This window comes from Naegleria fowleri (genome assembly GCF_008403515.1).
Source record: "Naegleria fowleri strain ATCC 30894 chromosome Unknown tig72, whole genome shotgun sequence".
Classification (NCBI taxonomy): Eukaryota; Heterolobosea; class Eutetramitea; order Acrasida; family Naegleriidae; genus Naegleria; species Naegleria fowleri.
Window position 1 is genome coordinate 284,199 of NW_025408004.1, and position 26,443 is coordinate 310,641.

At 37.7% G+C, this 26,443-nt stretch overlaps 13 protein-coding genes across 13 annotated transcripts; 8 read left to right on the plus strand and 5 right to left on the minus strand.

The window, feature by feature from the left end:
* Nucleotides 1–9: 9 nt before the first annotated feature.
* FDP41_009718 (uncharacterized protein) lies at nucleotides 10–1,569 on the plus strand (the record flags this gene model as incomplete). The annotated part of the gene is made up of 1 exon (XM_044713706.1): nucleotides 10–1,569. One exon carries the CDS (start codon nucleotides 10–12, stop codon nucleotides 1,567–1,569), a length of 1,560 nt encoding a protein of 519 aa, XP_044556737.1.
* A 124-nt stretch (nucleotides 1,570–1,693) lies between these two features.
* Nucleotides 1,694–4,042, plus strand: FDP41_009719 (uncharacterized protein; the record flags this gene model as incomplete). The annotated part of the gene is made up of 1 exon (XM_044713707.1): nucleotides 1,694–4,042. The coding sequence occupies one exon, from the start codon at nucleotides 1,694–1,696 to the stop codon at nucleotides 4,040–4,042; it is 2,349 nt and encodes a 782-aa protein (XP_044556738.1).
* Nucleotides 4,043–4,351: 309 nt separating this feature from the next.
* FDP41_009720 (uncharacterized protein) lies at nucleotides 4,352–5,098 on the minus strand (the record flags this gene model as incomplete). The annotated part of the gene is made up of 1 exon (XM_044713709.1): nucleotides 4,352–5,098. One exon carries the CDS (start codon nucleotides 5,096–5,098, stop codon nucleotides 4,352–4,354), a length of 747 nt encoding a protein of 248 aa, XP_044556739.1.
* A 1,421-nt stretch (nucleotides 5,099–6,519) lies between these two features.
* Nucleotides 6,520–9,384, plus strand: FDP41_009721 (uncharacterized protein; the record flags this gene model as incomplete). Its single annotated transcript, XM_044713710.1, has 1 exon — nucleotides 6,520–9,384. One exon carries the CDS (start codon nucleotides 6,520–6,522, stop codon nucleotides 9,382–9,384), a length of 2,865 nt encoding a protein of 954 aa, XP_044556740.1.
* Nucleotides 9,385–9,606: 222 nt separating this feature from the next.
* On the plus strand, nucleotides 9,607–10,296 carry FDP41_009722 (uncharacterized protein; the record flags this gene model as incomplete). Its single annotated transcript, XM_044713711.1, has 1 exon — nucleotides 9,607–10,296. One exon carries the CDS (start codon nucleotides 9,607–9,609, stop codon nucleotides 10,294–10,296), a length of 690 nt encoding a protein of 229 aa, XP_044556741.1.
* Nucleotides 10,297–11,532: 1,236 nt separating this feature from the next.
* FDP41_009723 (uncharacterized protein) lies at nucleotides 11,533–13,578 on the plus strand (the record flags this gene model as incomplete). Its single annotated transcript, XM_044713712.1, has 1 exon — nucleotides 11,533–13,578. The coding sequence occupies one exon, from the start codon at nucleotides 11,533–11,535 to the stop codon at nucleotides 13,576–13,578; it is 2,046 nt and encodes a 681-aa protein (XP_044556742.1).
* A 301-nt stretch (nucleotides 13,579–13,879) lies between these two features.
* On the plus strand, nucleotides 13,880–14,449 carry FDP41_009724 (uncharacterized protein; the record flags this gene model as incomplete). Its single annotated transcript, XM_044713713.1, has 1 exon — nucleotides 13,880–14,449. The coding sequence occupies one exon, from the start codon at nucleotides 13,880–13,882 to the stop codon at nucleotides 14,447–14,449; it is 570 nt and encodes a 189-aa protein (XP_044556743.1).
* Nucleotides 14,450–14,666: 217 nt separating this feature from the next.
* On the minus strand, nucleotides 14,667–15,365 carry FDP41_009725 (uncharacterized protein; the record flags this gene model as incomplete). Its single annotated transcript, XM_044713714.1, has 1 exon — nucleotides 14,667–15,365. One exon carries the CDS (start codon nucleotides 15,363–15,365, stop codon nucleotides 14,667–14,669), a length of 699 nt encoding a protein of 232 aa, XP_044556744.1.
* A 403-nt stretch (nucleotides 15,366–15,768) lies between these two features.
* On the plus strand, nucleotides 15,769–18,979 carry FDP41_009726 (uncharacterized protein; the record flags this gene model as incomplete). The annotated part of the gene is made up of 2 exons (XM_044713715.1): nucleotides 15,769–16,348; nucleotides 16,419–18,979. The coding sequence occupies 2 exons, from the start codon at nucleotides 15,769–15,771 to the stop codon at nucleotides 18,977–18,979; spliced, it is 3,141 nt and encodes a 1,046-aa protein (XP_044556745.1).
* Nucleotides 18,980–19,185: 206 nt separating this feature from the next.
* On the minus strand, nucleotides 19,186–20,979 carry FDP41_009727 (uncharacterized protein; the record flags this gene model as incomplete). Its single annotated transcript, XM_044713716.1, has 1 exon — nucleotides 19,186–20,979. One exon carries the CDS (start codon nucleotides 20,977–20,979, stop codon nucleotides 19,186–19,188), a length of 1,794 nt encoding a protein of 597 aa, XP_044556746.1.
* Nucleotides 20,980–21,131: 152 nt separating this feature from the next.
* Nucleotides 21,132–23,156, minus strand: FDP41_009728 (uncharacterized protein; the record flags this gene model as incomplete). The annotated part of the gene is made up of 1 exon (XM_044713717.1): nucleotides 21,132–23,156. The coding sequence occupies one exon, from the start codon at nucleotides 23,154–23,156 to the stop codon at nucleotides 21,132–21,134; it is 2,025 nt and encodes a 674-aa protein (XP_044556747.1).
* A 282-nt stretch (nucleotides 23,157–23,438) lies between these two features.
* On the minus strand, nucleotides 23,439–25,392 carry FDP41_009729 (uncharacterized protein; the record flags this gene model as incomplete). Its single annotated transcript, XM_044713718.1, has 2 exons — nucleotides 23,439–25,314; nucleotides 25,385–25,392. The coding sequence occupies 2 exons, from the start codon at nucleotides 25,390–25,392 to the stop codon at nucleotides 23,439–23,441; spliced, it is 1,884 nt and encodes a 627-aa protein (XP_044556748.1).
* A 247-nt stretch (nucleotides 25,393–25,639) lies between these two features.
* On the plus strand, nucleotides 25,640–26,221 carry FDP41_009730 (uncharacterized protein; the record flags this gene model as incomplete). The annotated part of the gene is made up of 1 exon (XM_044713720.1): nucleotides 25,640–26,221. The coding sequence occupies one exon, from the start codon at nucleotides 25,640–25,642 to the stop codon at nucleotides 26,219–26,221; it is 582 nt and encodes a 193-aa protein (XP_044556749.1).
* Between the last annotated feature and the right edge of the window lie 222 nt (nucleotides 26,222–26,443).

A 26,443-nucleotide genomic window follows, 5' to 3' on the forward strand; every position in this document is an offset into this window, starting at 1 on the left:
AAAAAAAAAATGCTCTCGAAAAATCTGACTCGTTTCTTGGCGTCAGGCAACCATAAGAAGGCAACTTCTCTTACTGTTGCTGCTACTGCTTCAAGAGGACTCCGTGGTAGTGCATCATCATCATCATCATCGGGTGTATCTTCTTTTGCTGTGCAACATCCACAACACTCCTCAAGCAAGAGAGGATTTCATCAACAATTGAAGAAGAACAATTTTGTTGGAACATCAATTTTCAATCATCAAATGGTGAGAGAGTTCCACACTTCAAGTGTTTCGCAAAAGAAAATTATTCCGTTTATTTTGGCAGATATTGGAGAAGGTATTACAAAAGTTGAAATTGTGAAATGGTTTGTTAAAGAGGGAGATCATATTGAACAATTTCAAAATGTTGCCGAAGTGATGAGCGACAAGGCCAATGTCGAAATTAGCAGTCGTTACGATGGAATTGTTAAGAAATTATGTTATAATGTTGGTGACATTGCCAAGGTTGGTGCTCCTTTGATTGAAATTGAAGTGGCCGATTCTTCATCATCATCAGCAACACCAACACAACCATCAGCTGCCTCCTCTGCTCCATCTACATCCTCGACTGCAACCACCACTTCAGCTCCATCCACCAACGAAGCTCTTGTTGAAGGTTCAATTGAGAAAGTTTTAACAACTCCTGCTGTCCGAAGACTTGCCCGTGAGAATAACATTGATTTGACAAAGGTACGTCCAACAGGAAGAAATGGAAGAGTGTTAAAGGAAGACGTACTAAGCTACTTGCAAGATCCATCTGCACAGTCAAAGGTGATCGAAAAACAACCAACAACACCTGCTGTCAGTGCCACTCCATCTGTCACCGCCACTGCAACTACTGTGGCACAAGAGCGTCGTGAACCAGTCAGAGGTCTCATGCGTACAATGATCAAGACAATGAACGCAGCCACCAAAGTTCCACACTTTGGATACAAGGATGAAGTTTGTGTGGATAATTTGATTGTCCTGAGACAACATTTGAAAAAGATGGCAGAAAAACAAGGCGTGAAATTGAGTTACATGCCATTCATCATTAAGGCTGTTTCATTAGCTCTTAATGAATATCCAATTTTGAACTCATCTTTGAGCGAAGACGAGTCAGAAATAATTTATAAGGCAGATCACAACATTGGTGTTGCCATGGATACACCTAATGGATTATTGGTTCCAAATATCAAACGTGTGCAAACCAAGTCCATCATGGAAATTGCTGCCGAGTTGAATCGCCTCCAAGAGTTGGGTAAACAAGGAAAGCTTGGAATGGATGACTTGAAGGGGGGTACTTTCACATTATCGAACATTGGAACGATTGGTGGTACCTATGCAGATCCAGTGTTGAGCATTCCTGAGGTTTGTATTGGAGCTATTGGTATGATTAAGAAAGTGGCCTCCTTCGATGAGCATAATCATGTGATTCCAAAGAATATCATGTTCATCAGTTGGGCTGCTGACCACCGTGTCATTGATGGAGCTACCATGGCTAGATTCTCCAACAGATGGAAAGAATTTTTGGAAGAACCAGACAATTTTATTGTCACTCTCAAGTAAAAAGTTTAATTTATCTATCAATAATAATGAGCGCTACTATAGCTATCCAAAGAATTCTTCTTTCGATTTGAATCTCTCGTGAATCTTTTTGTCTCCATCATCTAAAATCTTTTAGAAGAAAAAAATGCTCAACATTTTCAAGAGGCGTTGCCTCTTGTTATCCTCGACAGGCAACCTTCTCATTAGTAGCCGCTCTCCTCCGAGCATCCCTCTTGCTGTTTTGAATGTTGGTGCAAGAGGTATCGGAGTAGCTTCGGATTCATCATGTAATTTTTGGGGAACTGAGAGCACAAAGGCTTTATTTTCTTCATCTTGTGTTGCCATGAAAAAAACCAAATCGTTTAAGACAAATTCTGAAAGAACATCCTCTGCTGTTAATAATCATGCAGCAAATAGAGAAGAAGAACATTCTTCCAAAGGTTCAAAATCATTCTCTAATGAAGGTCTCTTCAACAAATTTTATCCAGCTTTCCGTAAACATCCAAAGCACACATCGTATAAAGACAATCAAAATCATCGTACTTTCGAGAAACGCTCTAGCAATACTACTCACGTCAATAACACCAATGGAATGGTTAACCCCAACAACAGCTCATCAAATCCCGAAGATACTTCAACCTCTACTATCGCCCAGCCAACAAACAAGATTATCAACATTAAAATTAGCAAACATAAGAAAAGAAGTAAATTTTCACATGGAACACGAATGCCTTCTTCCTCAAATAATGAAATTGACGAATCAGCTTCTCTTAAAATTAATAATAACTCTGACAATCAAGGTTCGTCAGCGAAATCCCAAGCTCAGTTTCAAAAAGAAAATTATACCATTCCTCAATTCAAAAAGGAGCTGGAATATAACGTTGACAAGCTGTTGAAACAAGTACTGCAAAAAGTGAAATCTCAAAAGCCTGGGGAGGTTGAGAAAAACATAGATACTGACTACGATTCCTTCTCTGTTTTAAAGCAAGACTCAGACGAATCAGAAATTTTCTCTCGTAACGAGCTAAATGTTATAGACAAGTTAGAGGAGCACGACGAAGAAGACATTGAAAAATCCTCCATTAAACATGAAATAGACAAGAGATTTTTGAAGCCCCGATCTAAACCAAAGAAATTAAAAGAAGAAAAAGACAAAATGGAAAGCATAAAATTGAGCGCAGTGGAATTGAAGAACGCTGTATATCATCCTTCAACCGGTATCGATTATAGGAAATCTCTATTGGAAGAACCAATTCCACCACACCAAAAATTTTTAGTTGAATTTTCAGATTGTGAATACGTCCAACTTGCAGAAACACATCCATCAGAGAAGGATTATATTGGTAACACTGATGTGTCGCGTATTCCAAAGCTTGCTAATGGCCTTTCCAGAGTGTTGAGGTCTCCAGGAGTTCACAAGCTTTACGATGTGAAATCGAATACCTTTCATTTTCATCCATATTTAAGGAATCTACACAAACAAGAGGAAATCAACATTGATAATATTACTCCATTTATACCACCATCAAAAGATGAATCTCTTCACCATTTAATGAACCAATATCAATGCAAATATCAAAGCTCTACAAGCGCTATCTCTCCTCCATTGGTTTCACTTTATCTATTGCTTTCTAATTTCAAGCCAACAAAAGCCAGAAACCTTGAAAATTTCAAATGCTTAACCAACACTTTTACTCCTTCAGTTCGTAAGCCGTCGGTTTTCATTCTTCGGCCAAAAGAAAACATACATGGAAAAACGTTTTACTCCATTGACTCATTCAAGTTTCTTTTCGAACCAAGATCAAATCAGATTTTATTAGATCTTGGAAAAGTAATGGAAAAACTTTTTGTCATGGAACCAGAAGAATTTGAGAAACGATATGTCAAGAAATATGCTCAGGAGAATATTTCTATGGATGATGCAGATGTTTATAGATATCTCAGACATGGATCGTTTATTATTCGATCTCAATTAGATTGTTATGATCCCCAACACGGAGTTTTTGACATCAAAACGAGAGCTATCAGTCGGATACGTACCAATATGGAGAATTATGAAAGATTTGTTAACTCAAAGATCAAACATGTGAAAGGAATTCTCAATTCTTATGAAAGAGAGTTCTATGACATGGTTCGATCTGTTTTCGTCAAGTACAGCTTTCAAGCTAGAATAGGAGACATGGATGGAATGTTTGTAGCTTATCACAATACTTCTGAATTGTTTGGTTTTGAATATATGAAATTAGCAGAAATTGATAAGTTTGTATTTGGTAGCACTTACATGGGTGAAAGATTCTTCAACCTTTTGCTTGACGTTATGAGAGACGTGCTGGATAGAATTACGGATCGCTTTCCAAATATTCCTCTCAAGATTACATTCCGTCCTTTGAGAGTCGAACCTTATTTTGCTGATATTTTTGTTGAGCCAATTCATGACGATTTTGGGTGGACTGATAGACATCCAACTCCCGAAGAAAGGCAAAGTGGGAGCTAGAGAAATTTAACTTGAATCCATTTGCTGACTATATTAAGGATACCGTGTATTGCTACCGATTGTCTCTCCAAACCATGATCAATGGAGCAGTGTCAAGAGGTTATGTTGACTTTTCTGAAAACGACAAGGTTGATGTGCTGTACTCTCTAGAAGAAATGGGCGACACTTCCACGGACAAATTCCTCATGAACGAATATGTCTTGACTCTAAAGAAGGCATTCTTTATGGAATGAATCCCGTTTCTAGCTTAAAATCGAGTAAAAGAATATGATTTCTTCTTCTATCGTACAATATTTCATTATATTATATTTACAATCGATCATTTTCATCATCGTCATCATGGTGGCCAAGTAAACCGGTTCTCATTCGCTCTTCTTCCTTGTCCTGTTCTGGATTTGTGTTTGTATTATTTCGATTTGCAGTGGTGCCACTAGTAAATCTCTTTTTGAAGTCAGCAAATTTCTTCTTTGCAAAATCACTCAGTTGATCAAAAGTAAAGCTTGTTTGAGAGCTTGAACTTGCAGCATGAGAGCCAATTCCTCTCGAAGAATATCCACTGTCAACGTCTCTTCTTATATTTGGGTTTTGATTTCTGCTTGGTGTGGGATCTACTATGGACTCATCAATTCCTGGCATTGGTGGAGGAACGGATGATAAACCTTGCTCGTACAATGATTTTTGTAATCGGTATGCATAAATTTCATCTTCTGAATAAAGTGGAGCGTCCGATTGTTCATCATAATAATTACCAGTGTTACTACCATCACCGTTTAAATTCGAGTATCTGAGAAAATTATCATCCAATGTATGTTGTATTGTTGTTGACGTATTTTGTGATGGTTGTTGTTGGTTTGCCGATGATGACATTGTACGCGACTGATTTGCACCCATTTCATCTCCTCCTTCTGGCACCATTCCCAACAGCAACTCTATTGTTCGTTCCATATGCCCATTTGTTTGATACAGTACGCTCTTGATGGTTCCTTCATCAAATGATGGAAACATGTTGGTGAGCGTATTCATGGCTTCTTGCAAGGTAATTTTGGGTTGACTCATTTTTTTTTAAAAACTTTTTTGCCGCGACTTTTTTGGAGCTCACTTTCCGAGAGTTATTATTTGCCAAGACATCTTGTCAATAGAGAAATCGACATGTTGATTTCTTTTCAAACAATAAAGGAATGACAGCTCCGTGTATCATCATCATCGTCGATAGACAGTTCTCCTCGAACAGTCCAGTGGACTCCACACGTTGCCTATATGAATAGCTATACCGTCAAACTCTATGAATCATATCATCTTTTAAATCTCCGGAACAACTTGTCACATCATACCAACCTTATTATATTATTCGAATATGTTGGCGTCACTTACTGAAAAGCTTTTTTTGAACAGCATGAAAAAAATTGGTAATTTCACGGATTTCGGGAGCGGCTCATTGTGTATTTTACCTTGTCAAGGAAGAAGGATAATAAGGTCATCCATGATGAAAGTTTAATTCTTCTTAATCATGGACTCATCTGGAGTGATTTGACCATGGATCAAGTGACAATGGAATCAATGACAACTTACTGCAGACATTTAACTTGATTGCTCGCACTCTATTCTAAATTGCCAAATGTCCATAAATCTTGAAGCCGTCATCTTTCGTTCATGAATTGGCAAGTTTTTCCACAAACACAAAGGAAAGCCATAAAATCTCACATATCCCTTTAAATCCGAGAGAAGAAAAAGCTTGTGATTCCATTTCACCTCAACCATCATCATCATAGAGCAGCAACACACGACGGCGTGCAGTCCGTACCTTTCCTCCTCGAAGAAAAACAAATCGTTGTGGTCTCTCTCTTTCTTGAAATAGTGGCTCTTCAGCAGTGTACCACCACCAGTTTGGACATGTTGAAAGAGTAACAGTAGTAATAGTAGTATTGCAGAAATTGGAATTAAGTACAAGCAGTAATTCTTTTGGTAAGTCAATCTCGTGGATGGGCAAACTTCGGATCCGAATCATCATGTTGTGCTTTTATCATCATCCAATGTTCTTGCCTCGATGATTCAATATTGAAATATCAACAATACATGGTCCCACTCGTATATATACGGGTCCTGTAATGGTAATTCACGATATCTCCACACATGTGTTCATCCCTTGTGATGCTGTGATTATTAATAATTTAATTGTTCATCAAGTTGTGAGAGAATCTCATTAAAACAACACACCCATCTGCACGTACACATATATACATTAGAACGACAAGAGCGTTTCATGGGGAACAATATAAGAAGCAAACGTTGTTGATCATTGAATCCTTCTTTTGTTTGAACTTTTTGGAATTCGGATTAGGGAGAATTATTGATCAATAGATACTCTCTCTCTGACTTTTATCATCATCATCACTCTTCGTAGTAGTACTTCAGAGAGTGTCTACTACGGAATTATTTTCGTTTCCAATAGATAGGCTCACTCACTCACTCGCTCGAACATGCAACCACATCAACAACAACAAGCATCCTCTTCCCCTTTGCATCATGTGGTTCTGAATCATCATAATAACAACCACAACAACCACCACAACAACCACCACAACAACCACCACAACATCAACCACAGTGCTCAGCAGAATCTAAACCACATGCTTAACTACACACCATCATCATCCACTACTACTCAGTCGTTTCAGCAACAACCACAACAGCAACATCCACAATCATCATCTTCTACACTCGGAATCCTTTCATCCAATTACCAACAGCAGCAACAGTTCAGCTCAGCTCCCTCGTCTTCTCAAATGAATCATCATTACATCAACCCTTCCTCAACATGCAATCACATGAGTCATGATCAACATGTGCTCTCTCAGAACAACAATCATCTCCTCAGCAATCAACACAACAATTTTCATCAACCATCCCCAATGATGTCAATGATCATGAACGAGAATGCACCAACATCCACCACGCATATCAAGAATGAGCCTTTTTCGAACACATCCACAAGCACCTTCGTCGATCAAAACTACAATTATACGAACCATCTAATGGTGAAGAATGAACAACATCAGAGTTTGTTGGACTCTTTATTTCACAATTCACGACAACAGAATCATCAATATCAAGGCAACAACAATCCTAATTGTTCGAATGAAACGACTAATTTGGCTTACTTACCATTCAACAATATTCACCAAAATAACGGCATCAATACTGGTGGAGGAATGAATCAGAATCATCATGGTGGTGTTAATACATCATCATATGCAACAACAGCAAATACTACTTCATTTGCAAGCATGCTCATGCACCAAACTCCTCAACATCAAAGTTTTGTCAACAACGACCATCTTCACACAACTATGGACTATTCACAAATTGCCTCTCAAAACAATCCTGCAACTATGAATAACATGTTTGGAATGGTTGGACTTTTGAAGTCAGAAGGAATGACGACGTCAACCATTTCCAACTCTCTTTTTTCGAACAATATGGTTGGAGGTACAAGTAATCCATCAGTAACGGATCAAAACCTCACCACAAACATGAGTTGCCCACAAAACCAGTCCTTGTCTCTCCGCAATAATGCTCAAAACAATTCGAACTCCACAGATTCATGCCAACCACAGGGACTTACTTCTCAATATACAACTCTTCAAACTCCACAACCCCCTCAAATGCCATCATCTTCATTTGCTCAATCGTCAACAAGTAAGGACGATGATTTGTTAAATGATGAAGATTTGCAAGAGAAACCAAAAAAGAAAAGCTCGAAAAAGAAATCTTCCAAGTCGACACACTCGCCAAAATCATCCACATCGTCTCCTTCAGCTTCTCCAACTGCAGTCAGAAAGCATAGAAAGAATATTGCATTTGAGGATATTGCAGCCTGTTTTGAAATGCCAATTAGAGATGCAAGCCAAATGTTGGGTGTGAGTTTGACACAATTGAAAAGATTGTGTCGAGAATTCCAAATTCCTCGATGGCCATTTAGAAGATTGAATTCTATTCAAAGAAGAATTGAAGTTTTACAAATCATGCAACAGAGGTCAGAAACTAAAAACGATGCAAAATCAGTACAGCAAACACAAATGGAAATTGACAAATTACAACGTGAAATTATGGACCTGAAAACAAATCCGTCTCCAAACTTGATGTCATCATTGCTTAACGATGGTTCAGTACCTTCAAGCAGTACTGAAGATTCTGGAACTCCTTCATCACTCAATGATCAATTTTCCTTCCCAACTCAAGACATTACAAGATATAATGCCTTCAATGCCAATAATTATGGAATTCGGAGTATTCAAAATGCTACTGCAATGTCCACCTTCAACAATGACGCTCCATCTGTTCAAACCAATTTTGTTAACACAAGTTCAAATGATCATAACCCAAATACTGCGATTTCTGTGAACAACAACAACAACAACGCTTTCACATTCCAAAATTATGATCCTCATACCAATAATTTCACAACGGTTTTAGCTAATAATAATGGCATGATGAACAATGGCAATACAGCTATTGCTAATCAACAAGGATTAGTGAACAACTCCTCATTTGCACAAACAAGTCCTCAATTCAACAACAATCAAAATGTGCGACCCAGTAGCAACATGAACACCTCAAATTCATCATCACGCGCCGCACAACACACGTCTTTCCATGATTATTCATACCACTTTCAATCGAAAGCAGAAAATTCCTCACCCAGAATCTTTTTTCATAATATCACATTTCCTGTAAATACCAACAACTATTCTGTCACCAACAGTAGCCGGAATAATAATTTACAAGGTTCTTCACAAATGAATTCTATTAACATGAACAATACTGGAATGAGCTCAGTGAATGTCCACTCGACCGAAAACCTTAATAATTTGCATGTCCACTCTGATCCTGCACAGACATCAACTCCGCACCAAGGTCAGATTCATGAACAAATCTTAAATTCTACACCAAATGCAACATTAGATGCTTTGAGTGATTATGAGAAAATGCAACTGGTTGCTCTTCTTGTTCAATGTAACAACAACAACAACAACTTGAGTGGTATGACCAACAATCAGAACCCTAATTCTGATTTCACAACAATGGGTGGTAACAATCACAACACTGACAGCAAGAGAGAGCTGTTCGACATGTTGAATACAATAAGAAAAGATGCTTCAACCTCTTCTTGTCAAGAAGCTAACATTCAACAACCACAATTACCTGACAACATGAACACGATTGAGCACATGGTAGATCTATCTCATTTGTCGCAGGAAGAGGTCTCGAAAATCAAATCGAGTTTGCAAGACATGGCCAGCAACCATGGCCCGACAACAAGCAATCCTTCCCAAAATAAATGAGTTGAGGTGTGAATAAAGAACGCGCACTCGTCGCCTTCAACCAAAAAGCGGATTTCGATTGAATTCGTGTTCCATTCGCCAAAAGTTTCTGCTTCCGCACACGGAACTCTTTTGTGTTATTTTTAGCACGATTTTGGAAACCAAATAAAACCTCTCTGACGCCAACATAGTGCTCCTCAATCAACAAAAAAAATAAATCTACAAACAACTGCAACCATCAACATGCAAATCTTCGTCAAGACTTTAACTGGCAAGACTATCACTCTTGAAGTCGAATCCAACGACACAATCGAGAACGTGAAAAGCAAGATCCAAGACAAGGAAGGAATTCCACCTGATCAACAAAGACTCATCTTTGCCGGAAAGCAATTAGAAGATGGAAGAACCTTGTCCGACTACAACATTCAAAAGGAATCCACTCTCCACCTTGTCCTCAGACTCAGAGGTGGTATGCAAATCTTCGTCAAGACCCTCACTGGTAAGACAATTACTTTGGAAGTTGAATCCAACGACACCATTGAAAACGTGAAGAGCAAGATTCAAGACAAGGAAGGAATTCCTCCAGACCAACAAAGATTGATTTTCGCTGGTAAGCAATTGGAAGACGGAAGAACTCTCTCCGACTACAACATTCAAAAGGAATCCACATTGCACCTTGTTCTTAGATTAAGAGGTGGAATGCAAATTTTCGTGAAAACTTTGACAGGAAAGACCATCACTTTGGAAGTTGAATCTAACGACACAATCGAGAACGTCAAGTCAAAGATTCAAGATAAGGAGGGGATTCCACCAGATCAACAACGTTTGATTTTCGCTGGTAAGCAATTGGAAGATGGCAGAACCCTTTCCGATTACAACATCCAAAAGGAATCAACTCTTCACCTTGTTCTGAGATTAAGAGGTGGTAACTAGGTCCAATAAATGTAATCATTGAATCACTTGACTTTGTTTAGATGTGTGTTTTGTTAAGTTGTGTCATGCAATAGGGAACATTCCAAACGACAAACAGCACTTCGCCGCTCTGTCCAGATTGGGTAGTTGTTTCATCAAATCTGTAAACAGTATTAATTCAGTTGGATGACTGAACATAGTCATTGCAACAGCTTCCTTTAATTCCTGAATATACAAATAAGGATTTTTGCTTTTTAGTGCTTTGTTTCATTGTAAATCCTTCATGATGTGAATAAATATGAATCACAATGAGCAGCTCTCTACTAAGAGTCACTTCTCCCCATTGATTCAGATGGGTATGAACTTGAACTATTGATGTTAATTTTAAACAATGAGCGGATGGTTGTCTTTATTTCGGAAGTGTCTAACTGTCACATCAAGACAAGTGTTGTTGGAGCCAGATTCTTCTGGAAAGAGAGTCTCTCTCCAGCAACAAAAAAAATCAAACCCGCTCGCTCTTTCTCTCTTTTCCTCGTTTTGAAGCTTCTTCTTCATACAACAAAGCTTTAGTGCTGTTCCTTCACTCAACGCATTCACAACATCACGCTTCTCTTGTTAAGCTTAACTCACGCGTGTGCACACGACACGACCGATTCAATCCAATAACAACAACAACAACAGGAAAAAGTTGGACCCTCTTCCTTGCTGGAGTTTGATCAATTCTGACCACACACACCACGACGCCGAATAGTCAACACTCTCTACTCGATCATCATTGTCGTCGTCGTATCATACCTAAAGAGCATTCATAGCATCACATTTGTTGTTGAATTGATACAAATTTGCCATCATTAACGTCTTTTTTGAAACGGACAATATCTTCAGTTTCTGCGCAAAAGCAGCACACACAATACTCACATCACCTCTTTGCCCTCTCATTCGATTCAATTTGAAAGAGAACACGCAAGCAAGGTTCATTCAAAAGAATTGCTGCTGCTGGCATCCTTCGACTGGACAACAACACCAAGAAGAAAACAAAAGTCCACTCTCTCTCTTCTTACGTGCAACAACTTTCACGTTGGTCTTCAAGTTGATAACAAGCGCTGGATCTTCTTCTTCTCCTTCTTCGCAATACTCGTTTTTCGATTGTCATTCCTTTTTCGTTCCACACACAACCATCATCAAACTTAATTACTACGTATTAATATCAACACATTAATCTTCTACACATAATTTATACATTACAGATACAACAACATGAATCATATACTAGTAAATAATAGCGTGTCGATAGACTCTATGGAAGTCATGACATTGTGTATCGACCGTTCGAATGGCATCCACAATACATCCTCGTCGTGCTGTTGTCGTTCACCACCATCCTCTTGTCCAAAATTCGCACTCGCTCTTCCATCATCCAATCATACACAAATATTCATCAGAACACTCTCTGGTAAGACCATGACATTACTGGTTGATCTGAAGAAGGACACTGTTTTGTCGGTCAAGGAGAAGATTTACAGCAAGGCATTCATTCCAGCCTCTCAACAACGACTGATTCACAGACAAGTCCAACTTGAAGATCATCGAAAGCTTTCAGAATATCCAACCATTGGAAAAGATTCGACACTGCATTTGGTTCTTCGACTCGTTGCAGGTGTGAATAGCAAGCAAACAACAACACCAAGGTCTTCGACACGCTCTTCGAAAAAGTTGACGACAATCAAACAAGAAGAAGAAGAAGTAGCAGAAAATGTAGCCACTCTCTCTTCATCATCCTCTCTTCATGAACCATCTTCCCTCACCACCTCTTCCTCCTCCTCTTCCTCCTCCTCTTCCTCCTCTTCATCATCCACACTTCTTCTTGACTCCATTCCAAAACCTGATACACCATCAACGACTAACCATCATGTCGCTGTTGACAACATGATGGAAGCCATCAACACCCATCAAGAAGAAGAAGAGAATCCATCCGACACTGCCACCGCTCAACAACAAGCAAGAAAATCTCGGACCAAGAACACGAATTTAAGAAGATCAAATAATAAGAAACAAACATCAATCTCCCTGACCAACAACGGTGAGCCAACTGAACAACAAGAAGCTTCTTTCATGACGCCATCATCATCTTCTTCAGAGGAAAATCAACAATCAAAATCTTCCTCTAGCTTAATGGATAACATCTCCGAGTCAAGCCATCAAGATATGGAGGAAAATTCTGATTCTGATCAAGATGATTCTGATGGAGAAGAAAGTGACGAAAAGGGATCAAGTAAGGGCAAATCAAGAAATAAGAACAAGAAGAGAGGATCTTATACCAAGAGAGCTTGTATCAATTGTAGGACTGCACACGCGGCTTGTGACTCTGGTCGCCCATGCAAGAGATGCATTCAATTAGGAAAAGCAGATAGTTGTCGTGATGCTGAGAGAAAACGAACCAAGAAGAGAACTCTCAACGAGTATGAAAATGCCACTGGCTTCTTCCCTGCTTTGGACTCTTTCATTCCACTCTTGAGCTCTTTGCAATCTCTGCCATTACCTGAATCAACTCCAAAACATAACCCAGATGAAACCTCAAATTACTCATCGGAGGCAAAAGCTTCTCCAGAACAAGCAGGTAGCACTTCAACAAATAACAAGGATGAATTTGCGCCCAAATTGACCACAAAGATTAAGAAAGAGAGGGGTGGTCGAAAAGATAAAAAGAAGGGTGCATCAAGTTCGAACAATCTAGTCACTACTACTACGACGACGACCACTTTGATGAGCGGAAGCACCACTGACCTTCCTATAGATATTGATATGAATGAGTTTCATCAAACCAATACACTTGCAGAAATTTTCACTCATGACACTGCTCATTCCACGTTTTTAGATATGGATAGTTCTCCAACCGTTGAAAATGACAACAACTTTTTCAATGACGATGGAGACGATTCGAAGAGAGACATTTCTGAAGCATTGAATAATGTGGTACTATCTTCCCCAGAGCCTTTACTTGGCAACCAACAAGTTACTTCTGGTTCAAGCGAGGATATTAATAACTCATCGCATCTCGCCTTATTGGAATCGTTTGGAAATAATCTTCCATTTGACCTTTCAGAAGCAATTTCACAAAGCAACAACAATGAAATTGTGAAAATGTTGCTGTATGAATATTTGAGACAATCACAAGAACTTCGTGAGCTTAAAAAGCTGGTCACCTCACTTCAATATACCTTGATTAGTTTGAGCCCTCATCAATATGCAACAAGTCCATCCAATAATAATTTGAATGACCATTTATCAGGTAACACAATGTAAATAAAGGGGTGATTCAATTCTAACAATGAATTGTACATTTTGTTTGACACACAACTAGAATTCTAGTTGAACTACAACCTTGTTGGTAAGTAACAAAAAATTCCAAGCGTAAGTTATCGAACATTGTTATAACCAAGTTGTTTGGATCATTGCATCATTGGTTGGGAATTGGCAATTTCATTTTCTTAGTCAATCACCCCAATGAGACATTTTCCAGCAACAAGAATTTTCATTGTAAAATGTCTTAAAAATTTTTTGAGTTTTTTCGAAAAAAAATTCAATACCACCTCGACCCATCATCATGTCCTCTGACGAACCAAAGATTGAAAACGTGGAAGATTCCGTTCCAACCCTCGAAGATGTTCCTTCCACTGCAGCTGGTGCTGAGCAAAAGGGTGAATCCGCTGCTGCTGCCGCTGCTAGACACAGACAATCCAAGGCTGAGAAGAAGAACAAGAAGGCTATCCTCAAGGCTGGCTTGAAGGAATATGCTGGTGTTAAGCAAGTAACCATCAGAAGTGCTCAAAGACTCACATTGACCATTGATGATCCAGAAGTCTACATTTCTGATAACGGAAATGGTACTGCTACCTTTGTTGTCTTTGGTAAATTCAACATGGAGGACCCAACTCAACAACGTGGTGCTCAAGCTATGCAAGATTTGCTCAAGTCTAAGCCAGAGGAAGAAGAAGAAGAAATGCCACCAATGGAACCAGTCGAAGAAACCCCAGAGGAATTGCCAGAAAATGTTACTGAAAGTGATGTTCAAATGGTCGTTGACCAAACCGGATTGACAAGAAACCAAGCAATCCGTAGAATTAAGGAGAAAGGAGGAGACATTATTGAAGCTATTACCAGCGTGACTAAGTAAAAATTGTGCACAATCATTATTTGCAATCAACTTTGGTTTTTTCAACATTCTCTTGTCGTCCAAAATACAAAATGGTTACACTCGACATTTATGCCTTAACTTTATTTCCAGACAGCCCAACTAATGCCTTCAGCTTGACAAATACACAGAAAGGGCATTCAAAGCCATTCTTGATAAACACAAGGAGAGCCTCTGTAAATCATTGATAGCTGGTGTTTTATTGCCCTCCAAGAGGAATTCTGTGAATGACAGCGAAGCTCGTTTCCTGATCGGGCCTATAAATCATGCAAATGTCCTCCACCTTAAATGTGACAGGCTTCCACTTAGAATTCAACTCTTTCACCTTTGATTGAACCATTTTCTGGGCGCACTGACCCACAGTCAAATGAGGCACAAACTCTCCATGCTCATTCTTCTTTTCGTCACAATAAGGAAAATGTTTTGCCACCATAGATTGTAATTCCACAAGCTTTTGCTTTCCATAATCATCTTGATCGAGATACATGACCGCTGTCTTTTTATCAAAATACGAAATTCCACTTAATGTCAAATCAAAACTTTCCAAACTCTTCATGCTCTCTTTCAACAATTGAGCCGCAGCATCAAAATACTTTTCCGATATGAAAGGAAACAATAAATTGATATGTGGAGGCCATCTCTGATACGCTTTATCCAAGTGTTCTCTCATTTGTTGAATCGGCTCCCAAACATCACGAGGTGGAATGAAACACAAGGCCGTATGGAATGCTTTTAATGTATTTTGAGAGAGTGCATTTGAATCGGATTTTGAAAAAAGAGAACTTTCATACACATGATCATAGGATGGAGGTGGTGATGAGGTGGAGTTTGAAACGGAAGAGGATGCATTGTTCTTCTTTTTGCTGAATGATGATGATGTCTTTGTGTTGTTGGACATTTTTGTTGTTTGGGATGAATGTTTAATAATAGTTCTCAAATTTAAAAGAGTTTTTTCGGGAATTGAGTTGAAGAAACAATTTCAAAGAGCTAGATGTTGAGGCTTCACATATATTAATCCTATTATGCAAACAGACTCGAAGTTCAAGTGAACAATGCTAGTACCGTGAACTAGTTTCGTCCTTTCACAATGAATACAAATTCCTTGAACTATTGGATCCTTTCAACACTTCAGAAAAAAATTAGTTGGTGATTTACTATATCTTCGGATTCAAATCTAAGGTGGAACTTAATTTATATGCATTCTCTATTATTTCGTGTTGTGAATGGGTTGAGTTGATGTAAGTATACTACCCTATTGAGAGGCAAGCTGAGATTGGATCTTTTCAACACTTTAGAAAAAAATGGGCACACAAGAAATGCATTCGTGTCCATCATTATTGATCTTCTTGCCTGAAGAAATTCTTGAAAATATTCTCATCCAGATCCGATCACCTTCAGATGTCATTTCTTTTGTTCTCACATGCTCTCAAATGTACAGAATTTTCAAGAGACTTCGCACACATGATTTGGATGAAATTCGTGTCGAATATTTAAATCAAAATATTCATAATATTAATAATAACAGTGAATGGTCCGATCTCATTGAACCACGAAAGAAAGGATCAAGATTAATTGAATTATTTTCAAGAGGCTCTTCCCGAAATATGTGGACCTATGATGAATATTTCAAATGTCATTCACCCTATTCGTGGCCTTCAAGTTGTTTTAAAAAAGGAATTACCTATACTTCGACGGTTTTGCCGATTGATGAAGAGAGTGTCAATCCTTCTATGACTTCATGTGAGAATGACAACTCCGGTTGTGTAAATGAAAGTAACGACAGCTCCAACCGTGTAGAGGTTTCTCCAATTCAAATCAAACAACGTGATATTGAGATACACTCATCTGTTGAGGAAGATTATAGATTTTATCCTAATGAAGGTAGGTAGGCATGCACGATTTGTACGCGTTTCTTTTTGAATCAATTTCATTCGGCAAAACAATGAGCTAGACGTTTATGAGATAGTTTTTGGAGAATTTGTAAAGAGAAAGTTGAAAGATGATCCATTTTCCAAAGAGGAACAAGAATCCACAGAGCCAATGATCATTGGAGATGAAGAACCCCAGTATATAGAGCATAATAATGTCGTTTATTCAGATAAGATATCCTCCTTTAAAAATTCTTACAATGTATACATGACCAAATATTGTGAAAACATTGTTCGGTTGTATGAAAAACCAGAAAAAGCTACCATTGATTCCTTTAGAAATAGACTTGACGACATTTTGAAATGTAACCCAGTCATTGAGACTTTACTCGAATGTTTATTTGAATATAATAGAACAACATTCACACGAAACAGATTTATTATCGCAGGAGGATTCATACTCCATCTATTGTGTGGATGTGGATGTAGTGATGTTGACATTTTCACTATTCGCAATGGAGAAAATGATTCTGTCATTATGAAGGATTTACGTAGAGTATTGCTACAGTTTGAAAAGTTGGCACGAGAAAGAAGGTTGGACTTCAATATTTTGAAAACAAATGGAACACTTAATATATGCATACCCTCGGTACAACGCAACCTTGTAGAAAGCTACCCTCCTCGACCGATTCCAGACGCTCAATTAATGGCTCAATTTGTTTTGAGAAAAATAGAAACCATTGAGGAAATTATGTGTTTCTTTGATTTGGATTGTTGTCGCTTCTGTTATGACGGCAAAACAGTTTATACAATATTAGAAGGATTGAGAGCTCTCAAATACAAGATTAATTTTGTTTCAAAAGAGCACATTCAGAAAGGAATGTATTACAATAGAGCATGCAAATTTGGAAAAAGAGGTTTTCACACTCTCTTTATTCTACTCCACCCACTTTTCCATGTCATTCATGCAGACTTTATGATACGAGATTTAAAGCAAGACATCTTTGAAAGACAAGTATCAGGAGAGAACGACAATGAAAACAATATTTGGTGTGGATTCTTTAATCCTGCTTCTGGAAAATATTTTGCTCGGGAGCATAGAGACATTGACAAAACAAAAGATCTAGATGAATCTAATTATTACACAGTAGTTTTGAGAAGTTTGTCTTACGAACTTGTTGACACTGTTCTAAAGCACGGTTTAAAGGAATGTTTTTCATACGATTATATTGACGGAAGATGGATCAACGACGTTGGAGGATCCATAATTTCAAGATCTTTACTTGAAAGGATAACACATCATATTACGAAGGAAGATATTCACATATTTTGTACTAGTTTGGCAGAATTATTTTTGAAGGATGCATCATCTTACTTTTTGGAAGGATATTTTGAAAGCCACTTGAGACACAAGTATAATATTTACAAATGTTACATTTGTGGAAAATATTCACATCATTGCCATGAAATTTCCTTGCAGGAGGACAGAATATATTTAAAAATTCCCAAACGAGAAAAAAGACTGATAGAAATCGAAGAGAAATTTGGAATGTGTAGTTCTTGCAAAATGTTTCACGAGCAAAAATCTATTCAATCTCCTCAATTTAAGGCAAAAAATTTGTCATCAAAGGTCGCTATAGTTACAGGAGGCAGAATTAAGATTGGGTTTGAAACAGCACTCATTCTACTGAGATGTAATGCAAAAGTGATTGTTACCACTCGATTCGTCGAGGATGCTTTACAAAGATTTAAATCAGAGAAAGATTACTCCAATTGGAAACACGCCTTAATATTATATCCTCTCAATTTGAAAGACGGAAAATCAGTGTTACATTTCACAGATTTTGTTTTTAAGAACTTTCCACTAGTCGATATTTTAATTAACAATGCAGCACAAACAGTGAAACGACCATTGAATTACTATGAGACACTTTTCAATCTTGAAAAGCAGCAAAATAATTCTCTCACTCACTGTAAACACAACAAGTTGAACGACACAGCAATAGCTGAAAATTTAGTAGAATTACGAAAACAAACCATTGAAATTACCAAACGAGATGAATGGAATATTTCAGATTTGAAACTTGCCCAAACATTATTTCCAAGTGGAAAAACCGATAAATGGGGAGAACAGCTCGATAATCGATGGCTCAACTCTTGGAATCAAAAACTCTTTGAAATTTCCAACGTTGAACTTATTGAAGCTCAAATGATTAACGGTGTAGCCCCAACTATTTTAGTTTCAAAATTATTCGATTGCATGAAATATTCTCGCAGCAACAAGATGAATGATGAACATTTCGATGAAAATGATTCCGTTTCAATGGGTCACAGCTTTATTATCAATGTGACTAGTCATGAAGGACAATTCGAAACAGAAGGTAAAACAGATAATCATATTCAAACCAATATCAGTAAGGCATCCCTGAATATGATGACACGAAGTGCAGCCAATTTCTTTGCTAAACATGGTATTTTAATGAATAGTGTGGATACAGGTTGGATCAGTTCTGCCTTACCGGAAACATTCAAAGTCCCACCACTCTCTGCCAAAGATGGTGCACTACGAATTTTGGATCCCATCTTGACAGGTTCTTTTGCTTTTGGAAAATTATTCAAAAACTATCAAGTGGTTGAGTGGTAAAATTTTAGAGAGTTCTCCAGAGAACGACATTCCATTGCAACCAATTCTTTAAAGAATGATTAAACATTTAAGGAGATTTTTGTCAGCTACCTAATGAAATATTGTTCTTTCATCATGCTCTAGAATGTAGTCGTTCTTTTCTCTTTGATAACTATTGCAAGACTATTTGAATGATCAAATTTGAATGTGTGATTTTGCTCACCAAATTATTTCAACAACTTCCTCATGCTCGAAATACCGCTTAATCTTCCAGAAATCCAAGCCCAAGCAAAGTTAAACCCTCCAATACAACCAAAAACATCCAAAACCTCACCACATAAATATAGGTTTGAATGAAGTTTGCTTTCTAAGGTCTTCGTCGAGACTTGATCCAATCGCACACCACCTCCAGTTACTTCTGCTTTTTTAAAGGACATGTTAGGTTGGAAAGGTAATTCAAAATTTGTGAGTTGTGAAATAATTTGTCGTTTTTGGGAATGGCTTAATTTTGACACCGAGAGGTCACTTAAATTCACACTATCTGTAATAAGTTCAATGAGCCGAATGGGCAAAAAATTTGGTTCAGAGTTTTTGTGAATAAAATTCTTCACAAGCAGTTTTGAATGCTGTTTTTGGGCAAGTGTGAATTTGTTATCCCATTCCTGAGCTGAAATTTGAGGTGTCCAATTCACATGCAACGAAACAGAATGTTTCTGTGTTCCAGGAATTTTGTAAATTAATTTTTCAATCGTGGATTTTCCAATCTTGGCGTACGCAGAATGTGAAATATTTTCAGCACTTTCCTGGAAATCTTTTGTGGAACAGTGTTGAGAACTAGGAGGTGGCTTTTCATCTTGAAAGAGCCCATAAATAGTCGCATGAGAGGCATTTAAAATAGCTGGTCCAGAATATCCAGTGTGTGTGAAAAGAAAACCTTTTGGTTCCAAAGATTGATAGAGCAATATTTTGTTCTTTCCTTTTTCATTGCTGCTATCCTCATTCAAATACACACTCACCATGACATTGGGAAGAGTAACACCACTTAATTCTTTGTGAATATGTTTCACTTCAGGATTATAAATCAAAGGATTAAGTGCTGGATATAATGGAATTATTTCGTGACCTAGTTGCGACAACAGTTGAATGCCATAACCATCGCTGTTAATGACACTCAGTCCACCACTTGAAAGAATGACAGAATGGCATATGAATTGTTGTGATTGATGTTCTTGTTGTGAAAATTTGCTTTGTTGTTCATCTAGAAATGAAATCTTCCAATTTCCAAATTCGTCTTTTTCCAAACCATTCACATTACAATCCGTAATAATTTTCACCTTCACTTGTTCTGTATTTCTCTCTTGAATGAATTGTAAAAAAGAATTTAATACTTGTTTCGCATCGTTAGATTCTGGAAAATATTTTCCAGTCTCTTCCTCCAATTCCAAAGAAATGTTCAACTGCTTTTCAAAGAATTCTTTCTGTTTTTCAATGGACCAAGTTTTTAAAATATCAATCAATAATTCTGGACTTTTTGTGAAATATTTCAATTCCAAATCTGCATGGCCATAATTATGATTTGATTCATCTTGTGAAATGTCTTTAAGAGTTTTTGGCCATTTCGATTCATGGGGCAATAAATTACATCGAGTGCCACCGCTCATGAGAATTTTTCGTCCACATTGAGGTTTTCGTTCGAGTACATAAATTTCAATAGTATTCGAATTTTTCCTATTTTTTGAAATTGTTTGAAGAGCTTGAGTCTGAGCAAAAACAGCTGACATGAGTCCTGCTGCTCCTCCTCCAATGATGGCCAATCGTTTGATGTTTTGAGAATTGTTATAAAATTTTGTTGAGGAATGAGTGGATTTTGGATTGGAAAGGAAGGATTGATGAAAGTTTTTACATGGATTTGTGAGTTTACTTGGATGGGATGAAAAGAATAAAAGTTCCGAAAAGTAGGACCATGAGGATGACTTGTTGAAGGAGACATTTGAAAGAGTGTGAAAGTGATGAGATTTCATTTTTTTCTTCAAAGAATTAAAATAATTATTGAACATCAATTTACAAATATATTATTAATTATATAATTTATTGTGAATCATGATTCAGGTTTGGAAATTGATGGGTAACAACAATAGTCGCCATACGCAAAGAGAGTTAATAAGAGATGAATTTAGAAGTTGAAGGAACGAATGAAAGATCTTGGACCGTATTCAAATTTTGACCTTGTGGTGGGCGTGGATTCGTCTGCAGTGACCGTTGCTGATTTTTGATTGAAAATAAGATCAACTGGAATTTTAGAATCGGTTTCTTCCAACTCGTCAAAGACCTTAAGGACTGCGCTCATTTCTTCAGAGACTTTTCCATAAGCATTCCAGAAGGTCTCAGTATCGTCAGTGTCACCATCGATCATAAATTCCAAAAGTTCATCAAGCAAATCATGAATAGAATGCTCAAAGACAGCAGTATCAATAGCATAGTAGGTATGATCATCAACTTTTTCTGCAACAATGGCACCTCTAGTTCTCAAAAAGTTAAAAGCAGCAGCATTAGCCTTTGCTTGAGGAGATGCCTCAACACCAAATCTAACGCTTCTGAATATACTAGCCAAATAGGAGGTGTAGATTGCTCTCTTAGCAAGAACGTTAGCTGGAGCAGTAGCATCAGTTGAGTTCAATCCAAAATCTAAGGTAATGGTATTATTGTTAAGTAAAGTGGTCAACAACCACAATCCACCAATATCTGCCTTAAGCTCCTCCAATGGTGCATAGTGTGAACCAAAAGCTTCATGGAGAGGTTGACCAGTTGAAACAACTTTGTGTGGACCTAATCCGTGCATAATTTCGTGAGAAAGTACTTGTGTGAAGAATGCCTTGAACACAACATAACCTGTTTGTGATGGGGCAACTACACGCTTGGCAATTGGGGAAAGGATCGAATTAAACTTTGCTTTTTGGACGTTCTTCAGCACAACTCTCTTAGAACCATACTGTTGAACAAGATCATCGTTGGTTGGCAAGTTGTAAGCAACGGCTTTAATGGCACCGTTGGCTTGTCCTCCGACATAAATTTGATTGATCACTCGGATAGAATTAAGAGCACCGACATCTCTGTGAGGATAAGCATTTCTCATAGGCAAGTTATCTTCCAACTTTTGTAAATTATCCAAAATGGTACTGACAAGCTGGGCGTACTCAGTGTCACGATAACCAATGTAGGCTTCGAAAGATGACTTTAAACCTAGCAATTCATCGTCATAAGTTTCATAAGGACCAATTGTGACTTCCAACACGGAGTTTGCATCAGTGACATTCATCCAAGCAAGGTCGCTATCTTCATACTTGTTTGAAAGGAAAGCTTGTGCTCGAGAAACAAGGAAATTCTTCAATGCAGCATCCTTGTTTGTCAATTGTTTAGAAGCTTCCATCAAGTAATTGCTTGCCTTTGTTAATTTGGCCTTGTATTGGTCACTGTATGACACCGAGACAAGTTTGTCGTTTTGCTTCTTGATAACTGTATAATAACTAAGAGCTTCTTTTTGATCACTAGCACTCAAGGTACGAAGCCATTCATGAATTTCAATCTTGCTAATATTGTGTGGATAATATCCAGCACCTGGAAGTTTTCTCTCTGGAATTTCTTCCTTTGGTACTTCAGCAAGAAATTCATAGGGAGCTTCGATAAAAGTCTTGTCATCGTTAATTCTAATCCAAGGTCCGAAGTTGAGATCGAACAAAGCTAATGGTTTACCATGGCAAGCAGTAGGAAGAATTTCTGCTCTCAAATGTGGGTTTTCAGAATACATTTGCTCTCTGTAAATCTCACTCATAATGTCTGCAGCCTTCTTGATTTGAGTGATTACTTTATCATACTCAGTTGTAATTTGGGTATAGCTCGAAGTTTGTTCAAGTGCCACTGTTTCATATTTGTTCAAGTATTCGGAAACTTCTCCACAGCCTAGTTCTTGAGAAAATAGCACTCCAGCAAAAGCACATAAACCTCCCAAAATCAACAAAATAATTATAAGAATAACAAGGGCTCCAACATGGTTGAGCCATCTAAATTTAGAGAGGAATCTCTCTCCGATGGTTTTTTCATAGGTATTTGCGGTTGCTGCTTCATCAATGCTATCCAGGCTCTTGTCTCTTCCTCTGGAGCTATCTTGGAGCTCAAAATCGTCTTCCAATCGTTGAGCCATGCTTTGTATGTGGTGGTGTAGATATATGGTGGTGATGATGAGGTAGAAAAATTTGTGGTGAGAAAGTGATGATGACGGATGTTGTTGTTGGGAGAGCACGGGGACGAATGGAATATTTTTTAAATTCAACAATTTAATTTTCAATTTGGTTTGTTGTTGCGCTAGCCACTCGACCAATTTGTACAGATCACCAAATTCAAACTCGTTACCCACAAATTAGAAGCGAAAACTCAGTGAGCCAGCAATTCAATAGGCAGAAAACAACAGCTCGTGATTACTTCTTCATTTGTTCAGTTTCACCTTTTTGCAATCTTTTTGAGGAGTAGTGTCATCTTCACTGAGGTCAAGCATGGTAAATGATTCATCTTTGCCATTCGAAGGAGTATTGATTGTGCTTGCATTCAGGGCACGCTTCTTGGTGGATGAAGGAGTGGTTTCAGGAGTGAATGGGCTATTGAGAAAGGATAGAGATTGAGATTGTGTGATGGGTGTTCTTTCTTCTTCATCTTGACCTTGAGATATTAGTGAGAATAATTGTTCTGGATCAAAAACTTCGTCAGGTATTGCACTGTAGGGTTCTGTTTCAAGTGAGGAAATTGTATATGAATTGGAGACGGGAGAATTCAGTTGATCTGAATGATTGCTACTTTGTGATCTGGGTTGTGTATCTTCATTGTATGATTGAGAGGGGAAAGATTCCTTCTCTGATGTGAGAGAGCTGTGACTGAACGTAATAAACTCTTCCTTAAATAGCTCAGCACTTGTTTCAAAAAAGGAATAATCAAAGCTATCATTCTCGACAGTTGATACCGACGGCTTCTTGGCCATTTGCTGTTTGAGGCTTTCAATCAATCCTCGAATGTGTTTAGATTGTGGGTTCAAGGAGATAATGGAAGGAATACTACGAGTTGTGTTATATGTTAAAATGCTTGCCAAAAAGAGAAGCATTTCATTTCTTGAAGAGTGGAAGGAGTACAGCACTTTCCAAATTCCATCATTTGTAAGCTTGCAAGTGGCATCCTCGCTCTTTCCTGCCATTCCACAAGTTTCCTTGTTCAGATACTTCAACCACATTGTTGATACTTGAATAAAGAGTGGTTTGTCTGCTTCTTTCAAGAGCAAATTTGCCAGAGACTTGAGAGTGTCTTTGGAGACTACTCTCAAAAATGTTTCATCCTTATTGGATGTGAAGACTTTTTCTTTGAGTGCATCCATCGCATCTATTTCTTTACGTCTCTTTGGGTTGAGATTTTCATAGTCCAGATATATTTTACACTTAAAATGCTTCTCTATTTCAAACAGAATTCTTTCAGTTCCAAGTAAATCGAGTGCCATGTAAACAATCTTGTGCCTTTGTCTTTCTTTCTCAATCAGAGAAATTATATTTCTAATGCTGTTAGAACGTGTAGGTAATTCTGAAAAATTGCTTTCATCACAAAAGGTATCGTCAATATATATTTTGGTCAATTTTTGCGTTTTTAAGAATGTGGTGGTTTCTATTGACACATTTCGAAAGTCTCCTGTGTATAAAATAGATTCCTTTTGAGTTCCTTTTTGGATTTCAAATAAAAACATGACGCTTCCAGGACAGTGATTGGAGCTTAGTAATGTAACAGTAAAGTTTTTAACTTGTGATCTAGATGAAGAATTGTTTACCTTATTCGAAGACAAATGATTCTGAGGGTTATTTTCCTTTTCGTGTGTAGCGTGGTTAGTAAATTTCTGTGAGATTGGTAACAGTGTAGGTTGATGAAGTTCAATGGTGAGTATTCTCTCCTTATCCAAATTCGTGAATTGAGACAGCAACAAATTTTTTGTTATGGGATGACATACAATACAAGTTTCTTCACTTGCTGCTGCATATTGAAAGAACTTGTCATGCAAGCCTTTAAAGTGATCGGAATGAAAATGTGAGAGAAAGTAATATTGATAATATGAGAAACCATTATGTTGTTGTTGAGATGCCCGCCGTTTCTCCTTTCTATGGTCTCCATCTTTGATCACCATCGAAGAGAGTCGTGGTGATGATGAAGTTTGTTGAGAATGATTGCTTTCAATCAATACGGGATGAAACTGTTCGAAATTATCAATAGCAATCACTCCATGAGGAATTTCCGATGAAATATCAAAACAACCCGTGAATTCAAACGTTTGTTTTCTGTCGAAATGTGAAACGAATGCCGATTATTCTTATATTTGAATCCCGAAACGAACGATAAAATTCTTACCTTCTCATTTTTTCTTCTTGTGTTTTCAGGAACGAATTTCGGCGCCAAAGAAAAACCCTTTCAAAATTCCCAACAGTTTTGTTATCCCTCATGATCATTTTCTGTGAGGAATTAAGGCCATTTTGGATCCCTTCATTAAAATTCCCAAGTGATCCTTTCATTAAAATTGAACTCGTTTGAAATTGTCTGATATCCTGCCGAAATGTCTCCAATCAAAATCAAGATGTTGAAGCTCACCTTGCATTCCATAAAAAAATGTTCAAAGAGATTGCATGGACAGCAGGTGTCGGTTGGTCTCTCTTCTATATTTATGCATGGGCTCACAATGATTTTAAAAGCACTTTCACCATTGAACGATCCGTTGAAATTCAAGACTCTGCTGAACGTGTCTTTTCCCACATTCTCAACTCCACGAATTATCCTCTCGGAATGGTTCGTTCATGGAAAGGTATTGAGCCAGAAAAGGAACTTCTCAAGCAATTGAATCCTCTTCTTGAACATGAGGAAAACAAGTTAAAAGTTGGAGAAACTAAATTTCAGGTCGACTTGATCACTTTGGGTCTTGTGGATGTGATCCTCTCTCATTGGAGTGTCGATACCCATTCGAAACAACATTTCAAATTTGGATGGATTGGAACGAGTATTCATGAGAAAAACTTTTGTGGAGATCATCAATTTGAAGTCAACGCTAAAGGTCCCAGTCGATGTGAACTCGTTCATAGAGAAGATATTTCTGGATTTTCAACACCACTGGCAAGATTGTTTCATGAGTGGACTGGTTATATTCATTATTATGAAAAATATTTGCGAGAGGTGAAAGCACAAATTGAAAAATGATCTTGCTAGTAGATAATCATTGGCATGTTGAATGGTGAGATTGGGAAAATTTTGGAGAGAAGGACCAAACGTGGAATAAATTTGTCAATGATGCATTGATTGATTTGGATAATAAAGAGATCACTACCTAAGTGGCTAAATGGAGTGATATACCAAATCACGAAAGTAAATGTAAAGTTATATCCAAACCTTAAACAATCCGAACCCTCTCCTTCTGAAGAT